We start from the raw sequence: 12,600 nt of genomic DNA, 5'->3' as shown, positions 1-12,600 counted from the left end.
TAATATGGCAGCAGCGGTTCTTGGTGGTGCCTTCTTCTAGAGTGGGGAACCCAGAAGGAAGAACATGATTGCAGATGGTGGAGAGGGAAATGAGGAGCTCTGTTTTGGACATGTTGAGTTTGAGGGGTCTAGGGCACACCCAGAAAGCACTTGGACATTCAGGGCTGTAGATGGCAGACAGAAGCCGAGGAATGGACATAGAACTAGAAGTACAGATAGGACCATAGATGCCAACATACGGGATTCAGAAAAGAAATGACCAGAGACAAGGGGAAAATACTGTTACGCCCCCTCCCCACAGGCACCCTCACTTCCACAGACACAAATGCACTGGCGAGGTTTCTCTTGACAGCAGTTTTATTTGATTCAAAAGCGAAACTCAGACCCCGGCCCAGTCCACTGGTCATGGGATAATGGTAGGAGTAGACTCGATCGGGGGATTGCTGGCCTCTGACTAGGACGCAATAAGGGGCACATATAGGTCATATATATGTATGTCAGGGCAGGGAGAGGGCTGGCTGGGTAGCACTTGGCCACAGGCCAGGGAAGGGGTGACTTGTGCCATCCCCTAGACACATGCAGAGTGAGAGAGGACTAATTCAGTACTGGTGTTAGGGTCTGGGACTTAGAGTAGGCCTAGGGCAGGGTCAGGAAACTCTGGACCAATGGGTTCAGTAGCTGTGAGTCGAAGACTTGTCCAGCTCACTGCGCTGCTCCTTCTGGGACTCAGTCACCACCTGCTGGGGGCAAGGCATGTGAAGGGCACAAACCATTAAGCACCACACTCTTTCAATCTCTTTTGGAGTATGGTGTCTCCTTCTCCAGCAAAACCAGCTGAGGCTCCAGACTGTCCATCCACGTTCTCTATCTCCTTGTCTCTCTGCCACCCCAAGGACCACTAACCTACAATACTCTAAGATGCAGCCAGGCTGGCGCTCAGAAATAATATGTGCCATGATGGGATCCTGGGCTCAAGTGGCCCATCTCACCTCCCCATCCTGAGTCTCAATGGTCTTGATCAGAACCATCTTCCTGCTGTGGATGTCCTGGGGAGGCTCCACCTCAGGCACTGGAAAAAGTAGGATGAGGAGTGGAAGAGAGGAGGCTTGGGGTTTCTCTCCTCTTAAGCCCTCACTCCCATCTGTGGGGGGAGGGGAGTGGCAGGACATGAGGAGTGGGGTAGCATGTAGACCAGGACTCAGTAGTTCGTGGACAGAATCGATCCCTGAGCAGGGCCATAGCAAGAGTCTGGCCAGGGCAGAAGTGGACAAGGGAACAGGTAGATTGGAAGCCAGGCATGGGAGGAGACTCACCAGTCGTCTTTATACTTAAGGATGCAAAAGAATGGACTGGCACGGAAATCCTGGGAGCGAAGCCAAGTGGTCGGTTACTCAGCCCAAGCCCCTCCCCTTCCCTGAACACACCCAATCCCGACCGTCCCCTACACTCCCACCCTCCAGCAGCTTTGCCCCCCACCTGCTCTCTTCGCCCTCCAGCAGCTTCCGGTAGGTGGCGATCTCGATATCCAGGGCCATCTTGACATTAAGGAGCTCCTGGTACTCGCGCAGGTGCCGTGCCATCTCCTCCTTCAGCTGGCGCAGCTCCTCCTCGAGCCTCGCGGCGCCCGCCTGGTACCCGCCCGCCTCCAGAGCAAACTGCTCCTCCAGCTCCCGCAGCTGTCTGAGCAGCGCCTCGTTCTGGGGGGACCAGAGGGTCACCATTGGGGTAACAGCCTTCATCCTCCACCCACCCTACCCCTGCCCCCCCCCCCCCCCCGGGCCTGGGCGCGAAGCCTGGTACTCACCGTACCGCGGAGTCCGTCCACTTCGCATGTCAGGCTCTGTATCTGGCGTCGGGACTCATTCATCTCCTGCTTGGCTTGACGCAGGGCCTCGTGATTCCGGTTGGCGGCGTCGGACAGGTCCGCGTACTACCGCGCGCGAGGCAGTGCCGCTGTGAGCTGACGGGACGCGCCCTCCCCTTAGCGCCCAGCCTCCCGACTCTCCCTAACCCTCCCGGGCTTTCGCACTTTGGACTTGTACCACTCCTCTGCCTCTTGCAGGTTCTTCGCCGCGATGCTTTCGTACTGCGCGCGGATGTCCCTCAGCGCCGCCGTCAGCTCAGGCTTCACGGTGGCCTCCACCTCGACCTGCTGCACCTGCTGGCTCTCCACGCTTACCTGCAGGTCTCGAAGCTCCTGCCGCCCAGGACAACAAGTTGTCGAGGTTGCCGCGCGGATCCCACGCGGGCCGCGCAGTTCGCGCACAGAAAGAGAAGAAACACTCGAATGAACAGAAGGGGGCGCCAGGGAGTGCAGCGCGCATATGACGGTGCGGTCTGCGCCCTGGCCGGCTCCAAGCCAGCGGCCAAGTTTTATGGGGTGCAGCTCCGCTGCTCGCCACCAGGTGGCGCAGGGGTGGGAGTCAAACCACCTGTAGAAAGGGGGTTGAGGGGCTGCGTCTGCCCAGCGAATCTCACTACTCTTCCCCAGGCAATTCCTCCTCCCCATTCGCCAGTCTTCTGAACTCCCAGCTCCTGCCTTCCAGCTCCAACGAGACCGCCTGCTACCTTCGAAGCCTCCCCTGACAGTCGGATCCACCTACCTCCTCGTGCAGCTTCTTGAGGAACTCAATCTCATCCATTAGAGACTCAATCTTGCGCTCCAGTTCCAGGCGGGACAGGGTGGCGTCGTCCACATCCTTAGTGGGGGTGGAAATGAGGGTTCAAGAGCCGGGAGGGGCTGCTCAGGCTGAGAAAGGGCCAGGACCTCCCTGCCTGTCTCTAGAGGTTTCTGGTCGCCTCCTCGCGCCCACAGATGCCACCCTAGTACAAAGGCGAGGGCAGAGGTGGGGAGTCGGAGTTGACATGGGGCCCGGGCTCACCTTGCGGAAGAGCACGAGGTTGTGCTCCGCATCCTCCCGCTTGCGCGTCTCCTCCTCTAACCTGGCAAGAAGAGTGGGCAGAAGCTGAATTGTAGGGTCACCGCGCACCCCAGGGTCTGGGCTAGAGGCTGGTTACTGTCCAAGACTCTGAAGAGGGGTCTTCATGCTGACAGATGGACTTGCCCACTATCTAACGGACTGAGATGGTTAGATATAGTAACTCCCCCCTCCCCTCCCCAGAGAGTCAGCAAAGTGGTAGAGGGAAGGCAGGGGTCTTAGAGCCCACAGGCGAGCATGCTGCCTGCACACTCTGGGGTGGATAAGGGGAGCCACGCCCTTCGGCGGCCGGTGGGGAAGGGAGCAGAGCGAGGAGCAGCCGCCTCGACGGCCGCCGCCCAGCCCCGGTCCTGCCCCCTGACCTCTGCTTCAGCGCCGCCAGGTCCTCCGCCAGCCCGTCGCGCTCCACCTGCACCCGGTCGCGCTCGCGGCCCAACAGCTCTAGCTCCCTCCGCAGCTCGCGCAGCTCCTGCTGGCACAGCTGGTCGGCGCGCGCCGGCTCCTGGCCCCGGGCCTGGCTCAGCTCCCCGCGCAAGGCCGCGTTCTGCTGCTCCAGGAAGCGCACCTTCTCAATGAAGTTGGCGAAGCGGTCGTTGAGCTCCTGCAGCTCCTGCTTCTCGTTGCTGCGCGTGGCCAGGAACTCTTGGTTGAGGGCCTCGGCCATGGAGAAGTCGAGGCGCTCCGAGGGCAGGCGCAGGAGGGCGCCCGCGCCCGCCCGGGGGCCGCGGAAGCTGCCCAGGCGCACGGAGGAGCCAGGGGATGCCGAGCCCAGCAAGCGACTGCTCGAGAAGCGGGAGCTGGACGCATAGGAGTAGGACCCAGGGGACAGTGAGGGCGGTGGCCCGAAGGTGCGGCGGTATGAGGTGGAACTGACGCTGGCTCGGAGGCCCGACGGGTGGCTCATGGTGGCCGAGGATGGGCAGTCACCGCTGGCAAATCTGGTCCGGGAGCGGGGAAGGAGCCGCAGACCGCTGCGAGGCGGCTTTATAGCCCTGCGGGCACAGGGGGGGCACGGGCAGCTCCTCCCACTGGCCTGACGGCGGGGCTATGTGGGGAGGGGGATGCCCCACCCCTGCGGAGCTGCAGGAGCGCCGCACCCTCGCTCCTAGGTTTGCTGGCTCCCTGCCTAGTTGATTCCCCCTGTTGCAAGCGGGGAAGGAAGCAGGCCTGGCGACCACTGGCAGGCCTGGGCTGGGGGTCAGCACCCTCCAGCAAGCATCCGGGGCTGGAGCCTTGGGTGGGAGGGCCTGACTGGAGCTGGGGTTCCTGCCTGAGAGAGCTATCGAAAATCGGAGATCTGCAAATGTAGAATCATTACATTGTCCACCTGAAATTAACGTTATGTCAGTTAAACCTCAGTTAAAAAAAAAAATGGGGGGATAGGAGGACTGGAAGTTAAAGGGCAGGCTTCTGGCATATGAGTGGGGAGGAGATGGCTCAGGTAGATGGTGAGTTGGTCTGGCTTGGGCCCCAGGGCCTGTGCCTCCACTTGTCCCCTGAAGGCTAGGCTCTGCTTTTACCTGCTGTCAGCTACCCCTCTGCTACCACGCCCAGGGAGAAATGGGGGACAGGAGGGCAGGGGGAGCTGAGGGGGGTGGGAAGGGCTCATCCCTCCGTAGTCCCCAGGGCCCTGTGGAGGGCTGCTGCCTGGCGCCAGCTCTGCCGCTAATGGACTGGCCACTTCCCCTCCCCCTCCTCTGGACACTTGGCCAGGGGGTTGCCTGCTGATGGCTCAGCCTTAAAGACACAGCTCCCAGACTTGGACCTACACCAGGCCCCAACAGGGTGGGCACAGCAGAGGGGGTTGAGGGTGGCTGGGCCCAACTCTGGGTCCCACTCAGTCTGTGTCCTGCCAGAGGCTGAGCTGAGGGAGCTAGTTGTATGCTGTCTGGCTTTACTGGATTCTCCCTTCCCCCAACCAACTGCTGTTCAGTCATGGGCCTTACGGGAACCAAAGCAATTCCTGAGGTAGGAAGGGGAGGGGGCTGAGGGGCCGCAGCTGCTGCCAAGGCTGAGATGAATGGACTGGCAGGAACCGGTTACCAGTATCGAGGAGTTGCAGGTACCCAGGGATGGGTGGGGCTGGATGGGGAAGAGATGCGGAAAGAGAAAGTACTCATCCCTAGTGGTCCAGGGACTGAAAGAGGAGAGAGAACGTCCCAAAGCAGATCTACAAGCCTGTGCACACACACAGATGCATATGCACGGTAGCCACATTACCTATGTACACACACATTACACACACACAACCACACATCCCTTCCTGCCCTCCCCCACCCCCGTTATCGTGAAGGCTGATGTCTGGCCTTTGCATGTCTGCGGCTTCCAGAACTCAGGCACAGGCCGCCCCGGAGTGGATAGAGGCAGCTCAGATGGTCTGCAGGAGCCAGGGTGCTGAGGCCTGCTGGGTTTGCCAAGAGCCATGGGGCTGCTGCTGCCGGGGACTCCAGGGCTTTCCAGCACGGACAGGTCCACCTCGACTGGCCCTGAGGATAAGAGCTGGGCATCTGGGGAAGCAGGTTTGGGACTCCAGGCTGACTCTCTGGCAGCGGGGGATGAGGAGGGCGGCTCCTTGGCCAGCCAGCTCCTCGGCATTGCAGGGGAGAGGAGCCGCCCCTCCTTTGTGTGTCCTCTGAGATGGGCCAACGCCCGCCTGCTCACAACCCTACCGCCTTCCTTCGTCTCCTCTCCAGGCCCCTCCTTCCTTCCGGGCCATTAGTCTCTCCCTGCACAGCTGCCAGGTCCTTCTCCTTGATGGGTCTGGTTTGGTTGCCAGGGGAATGGGAAGAGGGAGGATGCGAGAGAGGGGACAGGATGGATAAACCTGGGCCTGTCCCCTCTGACTTCTAGGAGTGGGGTGGGGTGGGGTCCAGCCTGGGCTGGGGGTGGGGGCTTGGTAGCTATGTGTGGGGTGGGGGAGGGGGTGATGTAGAAGCTTTGGTGTTTTCTGCTGCAACCCTAGGCTCTGAGCCCCAGCTGCCATTGGCCTGGAGTCCCACCAACTCCAGCCTAGGCCCTGCCCTGTCTCTGCCTGCTGTACCTAGGGAGCAAACTGGGAGTCTAAGCTGGCCCTTTATAGGGAGCTGCTGGTAGGTCTGGGCCTTTGAGAGTAGAGCAGAGGCCCCTTGGGCTGGGCCCAGGGAGTTCCAAGGGGAGTTCCCACCCCTTTGTTGCTTAAGCTCCCAGCTCACCACTCAGATGCCTCAGAGGAAAAGGGACCAGGACCTCCTCAGCAGGGCTCTGGGAGCTGTGGAGGGAGTAAGGAAGGCCAGGGCCTGGGTGGGGGAACTAGGCCTGCAGGCAAGTCAGAGGAGATCCCTCCCCCTTTTTTACCCCTTACTCCTCCCCCCTTACGCCAGGGGGCGCCTGTGTGGCTTAGTTGATTAAGCATCTGACTTTTGATTTTGGCTCAGGTCATGATCTCATGGTCATGAGATGGAGCCTTACAATGAGCTCCGCATTGGGCTCTGCAATTCTCTCTCCCCCTCTCCCTCTGCCCACCCCTGCAACCCCCCACCATACTGAAAGAAAGAAAGAAAGAAAGAAAGAAAGAAAGAAAGAAAGAAAGAAAGAAAGAACAAGCCAGCCCTGGGAGATCTTGAGGCCAGAAGAAAGGTAGGAAAGGGTCACCATTAAGAGCCAGGGTTCTGGGAGCGCCTGGGTGATTCATCAGTTAAGTGATCGACTCTTGGTCATGATCTCGTGGTTTCATGGGCTCGAGCTTCAAGTTGGGCTCAGCGCTGGCAGCACGGAACCTGCTTGGGATGCTCTCTCTCTTCTCCTTTCTCTCTGCCCCTCCCCCACTCTCACTGTCTCTGTCTCTCTAAAATAAATACACTTTTCAAAAATTTGAAAAAAGAGAGAGCCAGGGCTCTGGCATCCAGCTGCCCAGCTTCCCATCTGACTCCAACATTCTGTGTTGTATGAATTTAGGCCTGTTACAATGTCCTTCCATGTCCCCTAGTAAAACGCGGACAATTGTAACTTCTACTGCATATTGCTGTTGGGAGGATTAAACACTTAGGATAATAGAATAATGGATGAAATGTAAGTTAGTTTTATGATTATCACGGATCTCTCAAATGATCTTGTCAGCTGCCAAATGCAGTGAGGTTCTGGATTTCTTTTGGATTGTCCCTACTAGTGGCTGAGAGCAGTTCTGGTCCCAGAGTGGAAGGAGCCAAGTACCTCCTTGCTGATCTCTTCTCAATGTCAGGGACTCTGGACAGACCTGGGTTTGATCATGGCCTCCTCAAATTAATTAGCTGTGTGCTTTTGAGTTTGGGTGAGTGATTTCACCTCTACCCACTCCATTTTCTTTACCCATAAATGGGGACAATAAGAATTGTACCTACCGCATAGAGTTGGAGGATAAACTGAGTTAAATATGTGAAGCACTTAGCACTTGGCACAGAATATGTGCTGTGTACGTAGTAGTCAGTGGTATTATCACCCCTCCCCCTTCCGCTGCTCCAGTGAAGGCTTGGAGAGAAATGACAATCAGATGCATTCAGAGGTTTGCAAGGAAGGTGAGCAATGAAGTTGAGGTTACTGGCAAGAGTGCTACTGAATGACAGGCCACGGACTCAAAATGGTTGAGGAAGGGCGTGTGGGCAAGAGGGTGGGAGATTGGGAGAGTAAAGAGGTCCGGAGCTGGCCTCCCAGGCAGGGCCAGAAAACAGTCACAGTACAATGGAATTGAAAGAGGCACCGAGAGGGTGGGGAGTGGATGTCAGAGAGCAAGATGCATGAATTTGTGATTCTGGAGCTGGGGTATTTATGGATGATAAGACTTCCAGGGCATTTCTAAGGGAGTGGACAACTGAGGCTAAAGCCAAATGATGGAAAAGGTCATGGGAAAAGAGATCAGGCCACCAGCCTGGGCACTTACTAGCTGCACGACACTGGGCAACTTACTTGTCCTCTCTGAGCTTTAGTTTCTTCATCTGTAAAACAGGAAAAATGACACCTTCCTTCCTGGGCATTGTGGCATCTAGGTGAGATATTGTACATGAAGTAATTAGCACGTCATGAGGCTCATAGTAGGTGCTCAACACTGTTGATGGCCTTCTTCCCCTCCTATGTGACAGAGAGGAAGCTGAGACACGGGGGAGCAATGTCACAACCCTGCTCACTTGTAACTAAGTGTCAGCTGGGGTCCCCCTGCCCTCCAGAGGTGTAGGACCGGCTCGACCTTCATTCCACATCCTGGGGAAAGTCCACTGTCATCCTCAAGATCTCTTTGCCTTCTTAGTGCTTCCTCTTTACACCCCTAGCTCCAAGTCCCTGCTGCCCCTGAATTGGCTGACTTTACAGCTGACTCTCCAGTGGTGTCCAGATGTGGAACTCAGTACCATCCCTTGGTTTCTGTGGTCCCCTTTCCCCACCACTTAGTAGCACTTGAAGCTCAGAGGGACAAAGTTGCCAGTCTGAGGTTGCACAGCAGGCTAATCGTGGCTCCCTCTGCTGGTTAGGCCCTGCTGATGTTCTGGGCTCTGGGCCTGTAGGAGCCAAGATGAACCTAGCCAGAAGGAGTCCAGCTCCACACCTCTCAAGCTGGGTTGTCTCCCAGGCTGGTCTGGCCACAGGGTCCCCACTGACAGAGTGGCTGCACCAGAGTGGAATCCCTTCCCCATCATCTCCCTCTGGGGACTCTGCTCCTCCCAGTTAGGGAGTACTCTGGGTATCTTTTCCATCCCATCACTTTTCTCACTGTATCGTATAGTAATAGGTAACATTTCCTATGTGGTATACATTTTACACACGTTATCATTTCTAATCCTCGCAATCACCCTACAACATAGGTACTATTATGATTCCCACTTTACAGTTGAAAAACCAGGCACAGAGTGGTTAAGCAATTTGCCCAAGGTCACACAGCTAGTAAACTAGCACTAATCTGTTTATAGGTCTGACTCCCCCATCCCTGATAATATGACCTTTGGGAAAGGGATCGAGTCTTAGTCACCTTTGTGTCTGTGGAGTATAGCATATGATCTAGGTCAAATAAGTGTTAGTTAAATTGTGAAGGGAACTCTGAGGCACCTGAAAAAAAAATCTTTCCCCTGATAGGTGGTCTGGAAAATAAAGAGATGTGTTGCTGCCACCTTCTGGTCAGAAGTTAGAATGACATGTCTGCAGTCAATCCATCTAAGACTCCAGGTTGGTTCACCAACATTGGAATTTGCGGAATTCACAATTATTTCACCTTCTTTCTACAGCTAAGAAAAATTCATAAGGTTGTGTAAAATAGAACAGCAACATTGGTATTAGGAGTTCAGAGCCCTGATTCTATTCTTCACCTGGTCTCTAGGAGCCTCCTCTGCACTGCCCCAGCAGCCCCCACCCCAAGCAAAAAGCCACGGAAGCAGGGCAAACTCTGTTCTCTGCCTGCAAACACTGCCCCCCACCCCAGCCCCATCTTCTACTATGTTCACAATCTCCAGTCCTGCCCCATCATAAAATCACGTCTCCATCTGCCTTCCTGACCTTTCCAACCAGCCACCCCTCAGCTGGAGAACAGGAGAGCAGCTTATGGCCATGGAATGCTAAGTGAATTTTCCCTCTCATAGCATGGCCTGGGGGCCTGACAGAGTCACCTGAGAGACTGTTAAAAAGCAGATGCCAGAGTCCAGTGCCTCAACCAGATCTTCTGAATCTCTAGCATCTGCATTTTAACAAACTTCCTAGATGATTTTTAATGTGCATGAAAATTTGAGTATTCCTGGATTAAGATTTTTTTTCTTTAAATTGTCTGTCTTTTCCCCATTTTATTTTTAGGAGTTTCAAACCCAGAGAAGAGTTGAAAGAACATTGCTAGAGGCCCCAATATACCCTTCTCCTGGACTTACAGTTGTCAGTATTTTGCCACAATTCCTTTGAAAGTAAGTTTCAGACATCATGATATTTCACCCCTAAATACTTCAGCAGGCATCTCCTAAGAACAAAGACATTTGCCTACAGTACTATTTCCCCACTCAGGAAATTTAACATTAATACAACAATATTATCTAATATACAGTCCTGTTCAAATTCCCCCAGTTATCTCAAGGATGTCCTTCATAGCTATTTCCCCCAATCTGGGATCAAAGATCAAGAGTTGTATTTGGTTGTCACCTGGGCAGAGGAAAGAACCAGAGCATAAGGGGTAAGATTGGGATGAGCTTGGCATGTCTGAGGAATTAGAGAAAGGTCAGTGAGGCTGAGCGAGATGAGTGAGGAGGAGAGGGAAAGGTGAGGCTGGAGGCATGGGAGGGAGTCAGGGCACGTAGGGCTTTGTAAATCAGAGTAAAGAGTTTATAGCTTATTTTATTTTAATGCAATGAAAAGCCGTTGGAGGGTTTTAAGCAAGGGAATGACTTGATCTGATTTATGACTTTAAAAGGTCAATCTGAAGACAATTTCAGAATTGGGACATTCGATAATACAACAATTCCTAGACTTTTAAAAAAGTCAGTGTCATTTTTTTAAAGGGGGGGAGCATATGAATTTCCTAGGAAAATAGGAAGGTCATAAAAGATTACCACAACTTGGGGGCTTCAAACAACAAAAATTCATTCTCACAGTTCTGGAGGCTGGAAGTCCAAAATCAAGATGTTGGGAGGGCTGTTCCTCCAAAGGCGGTAGGGGAGAATCCTTCCTTGCCTCTTCCAGCTCCTAGCGGCTCCTGGTGTTTCCTGGCTCGTGGCGGTGTCCCTAATCTCTGCCTCTGTCTTCACATGGCCTTCTTCTCGGTGTCTGTCTTCTCTTTTCTGTCTTGCCATTAAACTGGATGACCCAGCTAATCCAGGATAATCTCGAGATCCTTAACTACATCTTGCAAAGACCCTTCTTCCAAATAAGGTCACCATCACGGGTTCTGACACGTCGACATCTTTTTGGCGAGCTACCATTCAACCCAGTACAGTGGGAGATTGTTCTAGACAAAAAAAGAGACCGAGAGCTATAACAACTAAATGCAATGTACAAACCTAGATTGGATCGCAGATTCAGAGGGGGATAAAAAAAAGCACTATTGGAGTAATTTGTGTATTATATGCTATGGAACGATTATTCTGGTTTTAGCTGTGAAGATGGGAATATGGTTGTGTAAGGGAATGTTCTTGTTCTCAGGAGGTGCCCACAGGAGCATTTAGGAGGGAAGTGTCATGACATCTCAGACCTTCTTTCTAGTAGGTCAGTCCCATTGTCTTTGACGTCCTTGTGGTGCAAGGCAGAGGCTCTAGTTACTGGGTGAGTGAGACCGGGAAGGAGCTGTTGCAGGGTTGGTCACACCGCTTATGAGAACAGAAACTGGGCCTCTTACCTTGGCCTCCACCTGATTCTGGGGTCTCTTGTAACAAGACTGTGCCTGATGAGAGTTTGTCCCTACTCCCTGGCAGAGGATGTGCTCTCCACAGTTGGAAAGCCCCTGGAGCAGAAACTCCCCTCCCCTCAGCCTATAGTCTCCCCGTGGAGTTGGCCTTGTCAATCAAACATGGGTGCATGGGATATTCTGAACTTACCTCATTTCCTAGCAGTTCTCCCATGGGTTCAATGCCTTTCAGAGTCAGTTTACAATTGATAGGCCATTCACCGGTCAGTAGGTCCCTGAGGAGGAGACAGGGCCACCCCACATGAAAGGATGAAGGAGGTCAAGGCAGGGGTTCTTCCTGGGCCAGCTGATAATGAGCTCTGTAGTCTTGAACAAGTCTCCTGCTCTGGTCCAACAGCATGATCATTAAGAACATTCTGTGCTGAGTTGATCCTAAGGCCTTGAGGGATGGCTGGGATTTGGATGGGTAAACTCCGGGGAACATGATGGAGAACAACAGAGACCCAGTAAGGACAGCCTGACTAGGGCCGAAGAGGTTTGTGGTACAGCTATAGGCATCCTGAGTAGGTAGGGCTGGTTTATGGAGGGCAGGAAAGCTAGGCAGAGGGGTTTACACTTAAGATGGCTCTTGTTGGAGGCACCTGGGTGGCTCCATCGGTTAAGCCTCCGACTTCAGCTCAGGTCACATTCTCGCAGTTCATGAGTTCAAGATCCGGATTGGGCGCTGTGCTGACAGCTCAGAGCCTGGAGCCTGCTTCGGATTCTGTGTCTTCCTCTCTCTCTGCCCCTCTTCCACTCGCGCGCATGTGCTCTCTCTCTCTCAAAAATAAACAAACATTAAAAAAAAAAAAAAAAACAGATGGCTCGTATCGCATGGAAAGATGACCTAACCACAAACCGAGACACCTGGTCCCAGGCCTAGGCCAGTCACTGGGACTTGTCTTCCACATTGGTTAAAGAAAAGGGTTGGATTAAATGATATCTGACATTTTTTCCAAGCATACATGCTGTTGAGTAGGGGACTCGGGGAATAAAGGAAGCATGTATTAAACATCCTTGTGGCTTTCAGAGCCCTGCTCCCCAGAAGCTTGACGCTGCTCCTTGATCGGGTGATGTGCCAAGATTCTCTGGAGGAGAAGGAGCAGCAGTGCCTGTACAGAGAGGGGAAGCGTGGGGAAAGCCGGGGCCCGTGTGTCAGGATGGAGCCAGGGCTGGAACATACACGCGATCTCATCTGTGGTCGAAGGATGCATTTTCAGAGGAGACCGCAGTCAGGTGGTCCAAGGAGGGCAGTGACTTCCCCAACTCTCTGGTGACTTCGATTACCCGAAAGGAGGTGTAGACTTT

At 54.1% G+C, this 12,600-nt stretch overlaps 1 protein-coding gene and 1 long non-coding RNA gene across 3 annotated transcripts; one reads left to right on the top strand and one right to left on the bottom strand.

Moving 5' to 3' along the window:
* Positions 1–339: 339 nt before the first annotated feature.
* Positions 340–5,775, bottom strand: PRPH (peripherin). 2 transcript variants are annotated; one of them, XM_043563780.1, is made up of 9 exons: positions 3,302–5,775; positions 2,883–2,943; positions 2,604–2,699; positions 2,030–2,197; positions 1,805–1,930; positions 1,477–1,697; positions 1,314–1,363; positions 990–1,069; positions 340–740 (listed from the first exon to the last, which is right to left on the bottom strand). In XM_043563780.1, the coding sequence occupies exons 1-9, from the start codon at positions 3,841–3,843 to the stop codon at positions 672–674; spliced, it is 1,413 nt and encodes a 470-aa protein (XP_043419715.1). In that variant the 5' UTR covers positions 3,844–5,775; the 3' UTR covers positions 340–671. The 2 variants fall into 2 exon arrangements, with proteins under 2 accessions (XP_043419715.1, XP_043419716.1); XM_043563781.1 differs by having other exon boundaries at positions 340–737; positions 3,302–5,773.
* Positions 5,776–9,006: 3,231 nt separating this feature from the next.
* On the top strand, positions 9,007–9,768 carry LOC122473343. The gene is made up of 2 exons (XR_006294648.1): positions 9,007–9,101; positions 9,720–9,768. It is a non-coding gene; the product is annotated as an uncharacterized LOC122473343 (long non-coding RNA).
* The last annotated feature ends 2,832 nt before the right edge of the window (positions 9,769–12,600 follow it).

This window comes from Prionailurus bengalensis, chromosome B4, assembly GCF_016509475.1.
Source record: "Prionailurus bengalensis isolate Pbe53 chromosome B4, Fcat_Pben_1.1_paternal_pri, whole genome shotgun sequence".
NCBI lineage: Eukaryota > Metazoa > Chordata > Mammalia > Carnivora > Felidae > Prionailurus > Prionailurus bengalensis.
The sequence above is the reverse complement of the archived record's forward strand: the minus strand, read 5'-3'. Positions and strand labels throughout refer to the sequence as shown.

Excerpts from the sequence above, each read along its gene's own strand:
- PRPH (XM_043563780.1), bottom strand. The coding sequence starts at position 3,843 with ATGAGCCACCCGTCGGGCCTCCGAGCCAGCGTCAGTTCCACCTCATAC. Across the intron at positions 2,700-2,882 it reads ACCTCGTGCTCTTCCGCAAG|GATGTGGACGACGCCACCCT; the intron begins GTGAGCCCGGGC and ends ACCCCCACTAAG. Across the intron at positions 2,198-2,603 it reads TCAAGAAGCTGCACGAGGAG|GAGCTTCGAGACCTGCAGGT; the intron begins GTAGGTGGATCC and ends CCTGGGCGGCAG.